Source organism: Tupaia chinensis, unplaced genomic scaffold (assembly GCF_000334495.1).
Source record: "Tupaia chinensis unplaced genomic scaffold, TupChi_1.0 Scaffold138098_1, whole genome shotgun sequence".
In the NCBI taxonomy this organism is placed as follows: Eukaryota; Metazoa; Chordata; class Mammalia; order Scandentia; family Tupaiidae; genus Tupaia; species Tupaia belangeri.
In genome coordinates, this window is record NW_006197997.1 from 255,941 (window position 1) to 268,116 (window position 12,176).

The 12,176-nt window shown below is 40.0% G+C and overlaps 1 protein-coding gene across 6 annotated transcripts in view; it reads right to left on the reverse strand.

Moving 5' to 3' along the window:
- Positions 1 to 12,176, reverse strand: part of GOLGA4 (golgin A4) — a 142,524-nt gene that overhangs the window by 8,551 nt on the left and 121,797 nt on the right. For 5 of the 6 annotated variants that reach the window (XM_014592659.2, XM_006161068.2, XM_006161067.2 and 2 more), the window contains 2 exons: positions 10,251 to 10,354; positions 4,216 to 4,302 (listed from right to left, as the gene is read on the reverse strand). In XM_014592659.2, the coding sequence (XP_014448145.1) occupies positions 4,216 to 4,302; positions 10,251 to 10,354 (191 nt within the window). The remainder of the gene's footprint in view (positions 1 to 4,215; positions 4,303 to 10,250; positions 10,355 to 12,176) is intronic. The other variant, XM_027776805.1, reaches the window with a different exon arrangement.

The window sequence follows — 12,176 nt, forward strand, 5'->3', positions numbered from 1 at the left end:
TTCCCATACTGTGCTACTCGAATATCCAGCCTACTCTAGCCACCTTAGCTGCCTAAACCACTACAGAACAAAACAGCAGGCATGATAAACTAAAACTGAACAGAAGCAAAAGGGCTACTCGAGGGAAGACAAAAAGATGGCTGCATCTGGTACGTGTGTTTTCTTTTTAACGTCTGCCTCTTGCATATAAGGCCATTTTCTCCCACTCAAAACAAATCTAAAACTTTATATTTTATAGTTGAGAGGGAAAGAAACCTTAGAGATCATATAATCCAAACCATCATTTTGCCAGAAATATAAAAAAGGTTTGCTCAAAGCTATGCAGCTGGGGAGCCATTCAGATCTAGGCTCTTATCACAGCAACGGTGCGTGTGCCGGCATCCCGTGCTGGAGCTGAGGATAGGGACGTTCTGTGAGCTTGGGGCATGCCTCTGACTCCACTGTGCTACTGAGGTCTCTAATAGCTGATCTTACAACATGTTCACTGTTCCTTTCCCTTTCGAAATCTCATTTTCCAGGAAAAACTACTTGTACGCGTTGGTACATGGAGAACAATCATCACTACCACCCCGCATTATCCTGAGAACCCAGAGCAGGCACTAACCAGTCCTAACGAGATTAGGTTAGTATGGTAAAGAAATTGTGATAGAAGCTCTTGAGATTTGCTCAAGTTTCCACAGCAAGTTAGTGAAGAACTAGGATCCCTTTTCTCTACAACATGACCCTCAAACTAGTTATGCTCTATCATTTAATTTCACTTGACAGATAATGGCTTGTCAACTATGAAATATATTCTTGAGATTAGGTTAAATTTTGAAAGCAGTGATAACGTGTATTCTGTAATGCCGTTTTTCACAGAATGAGTACACAGTTCATTTAGGAGAAGAGGTATGGTAAAGACAGGACAGACTGAAAAATATCTTCCCAGCCGTCACGGAAAGCTTTTGGTCAATGCCGCAAAGTAAGTGTGTAGTCATCGGGGTCAAAGTGCAGGTTTTAGAATGTATATTCCCCCTAGAGTGTCTGCTAAATACTGCAAACGCTCACATGGGATGCACACTGGCAGTACAGAGTGCAACCCACGCTCTCTTAAGCATGCCAAGTATCAGTGTGGCAGGAGGCAGATCCGCTGTGTCCTGGGGCTTTGCTGCTTGTTTTGGTTTTCTTTCACCAGCTTTTAGTCTCCACGGCTAAAATAAGGAAACACTCGAGGCTGCCGATTTTAACAGAAAGGAAACTATGGCTGCACATTTATAATACATTATAAAGAAGATCTATTTGAGCACACATTCAAAGGTAATGTGACTAAGTCTATTTTAAATGATTATTCAGAAGGCTCCTAAAGCTTCTTTTCTATACACGTTATTGAGCTTACTTCTGGAAAAACAGGTCACTGGTTTGAACTATGTTCAGTGACTTACAGCTCATTGGACAGGGTTATGCAAGTCACTGAGATGTACTCAAGAGACTTTTCAAAGACAGTAATTCTTACTGCTCATTTTAGGAATAAGAGCAAACTTAAGGAAAATGTTTTTGCTGTAACTTTCTCAAGCAACAGTGATTTAAAATTTTCAATACACGAGACCGTCACGAGTCACTCTGTCAAATACTAAGAATCTTCTTAGAACGACAAAAGGGGACTCAAACTGATTAAGTTATGTCATCTCATTTTAGGGCATCTCTCCCACTTCATGCTCACTATAATGCATTTCATATTTCCTAAGCATCTATTTTTATTATTGGAATTTATCTTCTAGGCGTGTTTTTTATTCAAGTATGAATGGATAGATTCCGCCCTTCTCCCCAAAACTGAAGGTTCCACAAAGTCAAAAACCATGTCTTCCGTTTTCCTATAGTACCCATAACAACTGGTAGAATAGGTGACTATTGACTGAATTTGTTCATTAAGCAAAAGACAATGAAAAATGAGACTTTGCTTAAAGGAACAGTAGAAATTCAGGACACCCTCTGGGCGGCTCAGTCTTTGGGACACAGGAGGGTTATTTCGGGAAGGACTGGTTAGCCACCATCTCATCTCTGTACAGAATGGAAACACCACGGTCAGGACAGAGGGAGGCCACTGTTGTTCAGAGTTACTTTTTAGTTAAACTTGAAAAAATATACTTTTAAAATCTGCTTTAAAAGGTTTTGTTAAATAGGTTAAATAGGTCCTATTTTAAAAGTGACCTATGTTAAATTATAGTGAGTATGACCTATGTTAAATAGGTCGCTTTTAAAACTTACTAATGCAATTAATTATCCATCAAAGCAAATTACATGGGACTTCACATGCAGATGGAAAGAAGGAAAGTGCTTCCTGCCACACATTTGCTGGAGCAGTGACTTAGGGTAAGTCTGTACTGTACAGCATATCCTGATTAAATACAGTCCAACAGTATGAGCAGAATGTGCCACACTCAAAAATCAAGATGATAAAGAGGCCATGGAAGAATAAATAAAGGTAAATAAATTAAAGCTCTTTTATAGCATTAAAAATATTTTGGCATGGTGGTTAAGGCAGCTGGGTCCCACAGGGCCAATTGCACAGCTCTAGTCTTGGATCCAGCAGCTTGAAGAAACGTGCAGGCACATGTGCATGTGTGCCCAACCCTCAGAGGAGAATGAAGCAGAAGGGACTGTGCTGTGGCCATCCCCTCCCCTGGCCCCCGGGGAGCGTTCTCACTTGCCCTCTCTCTTTCTGTTTCTCTTGGGTGAGTGTATGCAACCTATTGCAGAATTTAAAAAAAAAAAAAAATTTTTTTTTTCCCTTTGAACTAGACCAGAATGACAGGATTATGTAAACGGGCTCAAGCTGCACTGGAGATTTTAATTTTCACCAAGACACAACAGCTTTACCTAGTAAAGGACAACTACTCCGAATGACTACGTGCTTATACAATTAGATGTCTGATGTAATTTAAGACCACATTCTCTCTATTGACAAATAACATACATTATAATGGGATACTTCTATATCTAAAATATTTAAAACCAGAAATAACTAGAGGTATAGCAAAGCTTTTCAGGCCACTAATTTGGGGGAAGGAGCGCTTTACAAATGCTAGCCAAAACGAGAACTGTCCCAGAACACAGAAATAGGCATGCAGTACAATGTGCAATGGAATACAGGACTGCTGGGATGACCTGCCAGGAAAGCCAGCAACAGTGAGACACTGAGAACCCTTTGGGATCCACCCTGTGCTAGGTGTTGGAGGTTTTTAGCATTGAGGGGTGGAGAACCTTTCTTCAAGGCCATCTCCGGATTTTTGGTCGAGTTCTATGGGTTAGAATCAGAACAAAGCAGAACTAGCTGACCACTACAGAGAGGAATATTTGGGTTCGAGAGAAGGAGGAGCTTTTGTTAAGAAACACAGTGTGTCAAAATATAATGGTATGCTTTGGGACTTAACTGACTCGGTGCTCCTTAATGGAAGTACTCAGACATAATGCTAGCCTACCACAAAGGAGATGCTTATGTTAGGACAGCAGAGAGAAAAACTGAGACCGTTAAATAGGGGAAGAGACCAGAATGGAGGGCTCACAGGGTACTACCAAGGCAAAGAAAAGAAGCGGAACCAAGGAGTTACTCCACATGCAGCCTGTAGTAGGACATTTCACTGAATTACTGGCCTAGGGCAAAAAAGAAGTTGGACAAGGGGAGCTTTGTATAAAGCGCATGGGTCAAGTGCTTGCTTCTCTTTTAATCACAGCTACTTCGCACAAGTTTTTTAATAATTCAGTTGTCTGTCTACATTTCCCTACCAAGGTGTCAAAAGCTCAAGAAGACTTAAATTCTTTCTTCCATAATTAATATAAAAATCAATGTAAAAAGAATAAAAAACTGTAATCTATTAAAATAGGTAACAACCTGACATAACTTGGTTTTAAAAATTATTACTAGATATATACTAATCCCTTTTTCATCCTTTCCATAAATAGCCCAAGTGCTGAAACTCCCAAATGGCATATATGGGTATGGGTATCAAGCTCATATATGCTATTAAATAAGACTATTCCTTCCCTCAAGGGCACCATTCACATTTGCCTATGGGTAAATTTGCTTCATGTCAATTCACTCTCACTTTGCAGGCTTTACTATAGTAAAGATTTAAAATGTCAAAATCTCTATTATCAACTTAACATCTTTATAAATGAGACAGCATATACAGACGTGATAGCACGATTTTCTACCTACTACCTGCTTCTAAAGCTTACCGTTAGCCGAGCATCTTCTCTTTCCAAAATTTTCTGAGTCTGATCATCAGGAAATTTCAATACAGTGGTTATAACTTTTGCCATGGTCTAAAGAAAAAAAGAGACGATCACTAACAGACAGTGAAGCGGACAGAGTCTCAACCCGTTCTGACATGTTCTGCTGGTGGGATTCTTTAGTGCTCTCAATGGAAGCCACGGACAAAGAAGTATGATGTGAAAGTATCAGTCAAGGAAATAATAGCCAACACTAGATTTTCAATTTCAAGGGATTCCTTACAATGTCTGGGTCTAAATTATTTCAAGGAAATGCATTTATAATAGCATGAAGCTGTAGAGAGTTCTAATGCTCTTGGCCCTTTGTCTTATTAAGATGAAACTTTATTGCTCGTTCATTTTAAAATGCTTTTTATTTGCACAAGTCTATCTAGAAAGTGATGTATTGCCAAAACATGTTCTGAATAGTCAAAACTGGGTCTCTCCTGAGGTCAGCTTTCACTAAATCACATCATATATCTCATAAACATGGGCTACTGCATGGACATGAACATGCTTAGTAGGTATCTGTCAAGACATGCAGTACATTAGCCTAATAGAAATACAAGCTACATTGTAAATAAACACGAGATGCTTTGTTTGGTAGAAAACATGATGAATCAAAACATTACACATGGTGGCTTGCAAAACAAGATCAGAAATTGTGCAGATCTAAATAAATATACCGTAAGTCAGACTGTCACCCATAAGCTCCTGGAAAATTCTCCTCAAAGGTTGAAACTCCCTATTTTGTATCAAGATGAGATGTTTTGAGGGAGACAGAGAGGAAAGAAGATACCACTTAAGAAATAAGCAGGATAACAAGTTCAATGCTTACATACAAAGTCAGGTGGCAGTACTCTGCGGGGACTCCTACAGTGGGTGGAGGGTAACCCAGAAAACTGAGCTAGTGTTCTTTGTTTATACGGCTGCCCAAACTGTGTGTGGGAGGACAGGGGGTGGTCTGGGGAAGGTGATGATGGAAAAGATGACATAATATAGTTAACCGAAAATTTTGGAAACGTACTTTACATTATCAGAATAGAAAGTATTATATTGATTTCCAGAAAGGACAGGAACCATTTTTTTAAATCCTCTTATGTACTAAGCTTAGGCAAGACACTTCATGTATTTCTAACACTTACTTGAACTAACAGATCAACTAATACTATCCCTCCACTACAAATCCCACATACAGCAAAACGTCAGTTTCAGCCCTCTTCTTTTTATCTCTGCCTCTGCCAAGTTGACAGTCTAAACAAATGCCATTTCAAACAACTTACTAGTAGTTCTTGGAGAATCCCAAAGGCGTTTTACAAAATCCCTCACTGTTTACATTTTACTGTCTAGATCAAATGGAATCTGGTGTGTTAAAACGAAGTCTAAAAACCAAGCTATACACGTGGCATAAAATGGCAAGAGAAACAGCAACTATTCCAACAGTTTATTTTATTAACATTCTGAATTTTTAGGACGTGACAAAAATCTAAAATTCAGGTATTCACAATTACAGAGAGCATTTCTCTTCTTTTCAAAACTGTATAAAGCTCAAGGGATCAAAAAGTCCATTTATATTACTAGGAAACCATGTACACACGTGTGCACGACCATGTTTATAGAAATGAATAGCCCACAGCCTCTGTCTCTTCATACTCCCAGGCAACATCAAACAGGAGCCCTACCTGACTTCATCAGCAGTATCGAAGCTGCAGCAGATTACCCAGTGGAGACCTAGAGCTCACCCCTGGCTTGCCAGATACCTCCTTGATGGACAAGCCTCGGCTCTCTGACACACCTTGGGAAAGAAATCAGACTATCTGGAATACAATATCCTCAGGCCCTGGGAAGTAAGGGAAAGCTCGAATGAGCCACCTGATTTAGATTGGCTTCTACTGTCAGGTTCCCTGTAAGGAGAGGCTTCCTCAGTGAAGCTTAGGACGAGGAACACTTTTTGCTAAAAAGGAGAACAGGCTAAATTTCAGTGTCAATAAAAGTTTACAGGTAGGGCCAGCAAGTGGCATGGAGATTATGACAGCTGGATCTCATATGGCAGACGTTATGGCTTAAGCCCCAGACCTAGGGGCTTGAAAAATCTCTCTGGGCACATGTGCACACGTGCCCAAAATCCCAAGAGAAGGATGGAAGAGGTGGGACTGCAGCATGGCCATCCCCACTGTGGGGGCAGGTCTCACTATTTCTTTTCTTTTTTATTTTTGGAGAGGTTTTCGCTATAGGGCGCGTACGCTCACCAGACAGAGAGAGACAGAGAGACAAAAAGCGAGAAATCACTTCCCAGGGGGGATGGCCACGCCGCAATCCCTTTGCCTCCATTCTCCTCTCAGGATCTTGGGCACGCACGCACACGCGCCTGGCGTGAGTTCTAAGCCACCGGGTCCGGAACACGAACCGCAGTTGACTACGTGGGAGTCCAGCGACAGAGCCATTATGCTAACTGCTAGTTCCCAGGTCTCACTATTTCTCTCCCTCTCTGTCTATAACTGTCTCTCTCCTGTGAGCTCATGCACCCTACAGCAAAAAACAAAAAAGCAAATATAGGATGAAATTGTAAAAAAAACCCCAAAACTACAAGAACAGAAGAAAGGAGCGCTTACTTAACTCCATGCTGTAAGAATGTGTATACTCGGGACCAGCAGACAGTGTAGTGGTTACACTGCTGGACTCCACATGGCCATCAGTGGTTTGAGTCCTGGACCCAGTGGCATGAAAATCACACAGGGTGCAAGTGCCTGGGTGTCCAAGATCCCAGAAGGAGAACAGAGGAGATGAGACTGCATGCAGCATGGCCATCCCAAGGGGTGATTTCCCTCTCACTGTCTCTCTCTCTGTCTCGCTGTTTCTCTCTGGCAAGCTCACATGCCCTAAAGCAAAAACTTCTCAAAAAACAAAAGAAAACAAAACAAAACTGTATACTGGGGGCTGGCAGGTGGCATGGTGGTTAAGGCACTAGACTCCCACATGGCTGACTATGGTTCAAGTTCCAGGCCTGATGGTTTGTTTTCTCACTTTCTCTTTCTCTCTCTAGTCAAATTAAAATAATAATAAGTAAAATTACATTAAATAATTCTTTAAAAAAGATGTGTATACTGTATGTGGTCATCTTCTGTCTCATAAAAGAAAGAAGACTGTATGTAAAGCAGATGAAGAAACACAGGTGAGACGGCATACAGCTCTTGCCACACAAGGAACAGCTACGGGTGGTCATTAAATCGCAAAGCCCTACATACTCCGGCTCATTCCAAAACCACAACTTGGTCTCCATTTCAAATTCTTTGCTAATGTACAGAAATCGGGCAAATCAGAGAATAATGTGTGTAAAATCAGCTCTGATCTTGTCAATCCCTGCTCAAAAATGTTCAGGGCTATGTCCTCCCCAACACATACAGGTAAAACTCTGAAACACTCGAGGCCTTCCCTCTACATTCTGCTCAGCCTTCCGTGGGAGCCCTTCCACCTTGTGTGGGCTACTCCTCCCAGCTGAGCTCATCTATCAAACTCTAACACACACACAACCCTTAAAGCCCAGTGTAACACATTGCCTTTTCCTCATATCCTCCCTGCTCTCTCAAGGAAAATATGAGAACCCGGTACCTCTCTTAGAAAGCCATCACTACATTCTACATCACATATGGTCAACTCAGAACTGTTCCAGTTTCTTACTACATGGTGAGCTCCTGTAAGTCAAACGTGGTTTCAAATTTCATCTTTCTACCATCACAGTGATAAAGGGCAACGAGTAGTTAAAACCTCAATAAATGCTTGGTAAATTAACCTGAATATCTGCTACCACTTTTCAATGTTTACCTATTAAATGTGATGGCAGAATGATAGTCAACTATTATTTAATAGCTAGAAAAATACAGTAAACGTCGAAGATAAAGACCAGAGAGAACGTTCTTAACCAGGCTGCCCACCCAGGCACTCGACGGGGCTTGGCTGTGTCATGGACACCCTTTCGGCGATCTCTCAGGTCAGACTCTGAAATCAAGTGCAGGTGCCTGAAAGCGCTCAGCTGAACAGCGGCCACTCCAGAATCCAGCCTATGCTTGTTCTGGCTCCTTCCCTAAAAAATGGCTCTTTCACTGTTAGGACTCAAGCTCTGCAGAGACCTCACCTCACATGCATTCCCGACCTCCGGAACAAACAGACCGAGGCAGTAGGACTCTTCATTTCACAGATCAAGGGAAGGTTAGACAGCCACAGAGCGAGTTCTGAGAAATGCATCCTTAGACAATTCGGTGGCAGAGTGGACATCGTGGAGGGAATTTACACGACCCTGGATGGCACAGTCTATACACCTCGGCTCTATGGTACAGCCTATTATAATCTTACGGGACCACCATCACATGTGCCATCTGTCACGACCACGACACGGTGATGCGGTGCGTGACTGTGATCCAGTGAGCAACAACATTTGGATCACAGGTTTACATTCTCTAATGACCCAAGATAACTAAAGTTCAGGGCCTTGTTTTTTTTTTCAAGTTATGTCACTTCTCCCAATGCCCAATGTAATCAATCACAAGGTAACTTTGTATGATCTACCACACCTAAAATACTGACTGCTGTTTTATATCCAATAAGGACATTTTTTTAAAAAGCTATACTTCATTAGCTTTGTTTTTAAAAGATAAGAAAAATACTTTTATTAGGTCGTTGGAAAAGTCATGATGCATTTTTGCACAGAAAAATATATTATGACTTCAACAAACCAATAGCTGCCCCTCAATTTCTAAGTCTTTGGGGAAAAGACCACTAAATTACTGTGAATTAATAAGGGCATGCTTCAAAAGTTCACATAAAAGAGAATGAAAGTACAAGTTTATTTTGGTATAAAAACTTTTTTGAAATTCACATATAGTTTTTAAATAATATGTATTTTCCATGAACTTCTTGATGACTCCTCATCACTCTCTCATGTGATGCATGTTCACAATCATAGTAGGTATTTTTTTTTTCATTTGGAAACTAATTTGACTCAAAATCTCTGTAGATTCAAATGGTGTCTAGCTTTATAATTCTTGGTGTTTGGCTAAATCTTCAGTATATAAATTAATAATGTTCTTTAAGATGTTTTCTTTTGCCCCTGCTCTTTAGATTTTAAATATTTTTGGCAAATGGAAGCCTGGACTGGCTTAGCATCCTATGACTCAGCAACCCCCAATCTCCCATAGGCTAAAACAATGACTGCTTCCAAGGACAGGAAACCCACTATCTCATTCTTCGCCAAGGTATACGAATGGTGTACACTTCCATGAAGGTAAAAAGTTGCAACAGTACAAAAAACAGAAACTGCTTTAAATGTAAAATTTTGTGAAATAAGCTCATGAAATTTCCTAAAAGTATTCGATTAATTTCAATAAATATTTACCAAATATCCAATATATGGCTCTTTTTAAACACTACAGGGGATTAAAAATAAGAATAAGACAAAACTCTACACTCAGGAACCTTACAATAAGTGTAACATTCTAGAAAACAAATTAATCAAGCATTATTGCTTACATAGTGTGGTAATTTAAAATAGCCAATATTCCACATGTGTAAGAATTATTTTAACAGTGATAGAGCAGAACACTTCTAGACCCTAAGTAGCCATTCTTAATTATGACCACTTCTAATATTACCCACAACACCCTAAAATCTCCTTGAAAATAGAAGCTATTCTTTAATAAAAGATCTGAAGTTAAGAAAAATAGCTACATGCTTCAGAGATTATTCTTAAGTTAATGAAATTTGTTAATAAAATTTTAATTTTTAGTATTTAGTATCATCCAACAGCATTTTAAAATAGTTATAAATGTAAATGTAACAAACAGAAACAAGATCTTCCAATTCACTTCCCTAAGCTATGAGCAATAACATAATTACCTGCTGCTTCCTATTAATTTGCTAATAGTGAATGTTTGCTAGCAGGTATTCAAAGTGGAATATATTTCCTTTAAAGTTAAACCACAAACCACATCACTAGACATGCTTTATACCTTAGTCTCACGACCCATCATATACTCAAAAAGCACTTTTCGCAAATACTCAAATTCGGTAGGTTCTCCAAGGAGTGAGACATCAGTATGGTGCAAATTGCCACCTGCCAAATAAAAACAGATCAAATTATGAAGACCAAACCAGATAAACGACTTACTACTTAGAAAACAAACTAAAAATAATCAATGAAACAAAGAGAGGCACTGCTTTTATATCAATTACACGTATTACATGGCATATATACAATGAACATTTCAACTGGTGTTTTATTCTTTTTTAAAATAATTATTTTATTTAACTTTATTTATTTGTTTTAATTTGACTAGAGAGGGACAGAGTAAGAAAGAAAGAGAGAAAGAGAGAGAGAAAGTGAGAAAGCAAGTTGCCAGGACCAGGACTTGAACTGCAGTTGGCCACGTGGGAATCCAGCGTCCTTAACCACCACGCCACCTCCCAGCCCCTCCAACTGATATTTTATTCTTGAAGACAAAAGAAAAATGATTATAATAATGTTATTTCTCATATCTCTTTCTCCTCCTCTTCCTCCTTTTTCTGGCACAATTTTAAAAGACTATATTTAGGTAATACAAGGACTCCTTAAGACTGGTATAGCTCTTCTAAATATTACGTGGTTGGTCTCAGATACTGCATAATGACTAAAACACTGGGTTGTCGGGAAAGTCATGACGTGTTTTTCTATGCAAAAATGCATCTTGACTTTCCTGACGACCGAATAAATAATCACTTTATTTTATTAAGGACTTACAATTTCAGATTAGTATTCTAGTTTTTCTAGTATCCCGAATTTAAAAGCACTTAGTTAAAATCTAGTTTTCAAAACTGCTTTGACACAAAGGATAGATGAAATAACCTGAACATACACAAAACAATGATGTTAGTGCTTTTTAAATACTTCTATTTGACATCTTAAAAAGACTACTAAAAAGTTAAAAGTCTGGGGCCACTTGGGGGGTGCAGTGGAGAAACATGAAGCTCTGCATGGCAATCCCACATGCGCGAGTTCCTAGCTCCTATCCGAGGCCTCTCTGACTCTCTGAGACAAAAACGTGCCCATTATCCGAGACTGGCTGAAACTGGGGATGGATCGTGGCACTGAGAGACACTGTGGGGGTGCTGTCTCTTTCTCTCCCTCTCTCTGCCTCTTTCACTTATGGAAGAAATAAACGAGTAAAGACCAACAAACATTAAAGGTCATCTATTAATCAAGCTCCACTTCAATCTTAATAAATAATTGCATTTACTGAATAAATACAATTCAGGTATATGGAGTCACATACTGACAAACTTTAATCTGAATAATCCCTAACTACGCATTAGGTAGTATCTATAACTACACTTGTACCCTCAGGCAGTATGGCACACTGGGTGATCTGAAAAGCCCTATGCACCCAGATGTTGAATCAAAACATTCTGAGATAACAGGTAATCCCTGAAGGGGTGGAGATAAAACCACAGCAGTCATGACAAGGCAGATGGGAGTCTGGGGTGCCAAGGGTAACAGCTATTTGAGAATCTGGCTCTTACAAAGCAGGAGAGCAGAACTACAAACTGTAATGTAAGGCAGAGAGGGAGGAGGAGAGAGGCAATCAAGAGGAGAAAAAAAGCAAAACATGGGACCAGCAGATGGCGTAATGGCTATTTGCTGGACTCCCATGTAGTCAACTGCGGTTCGAGTCCCAGACCCAGTGGCTTAAACTCATGCTGGGTGCAAGTGTGTGGGTGTCCAAGATCCCGAGAAGAGAATGGAGGAGAAGGGATTGTGGCATGGCCATCCCCCCTGGGGGGTGATTTCTCGCTTTCTGTCTCTCTGTCTCTGTCTGTCTTTCTGGCAAATGCATGTGCCCTATAGCAAAACCCTCTCAAAAAAAAAAAAAAAAAAAAAAGGAAACAAAAAAGGGGGTTTG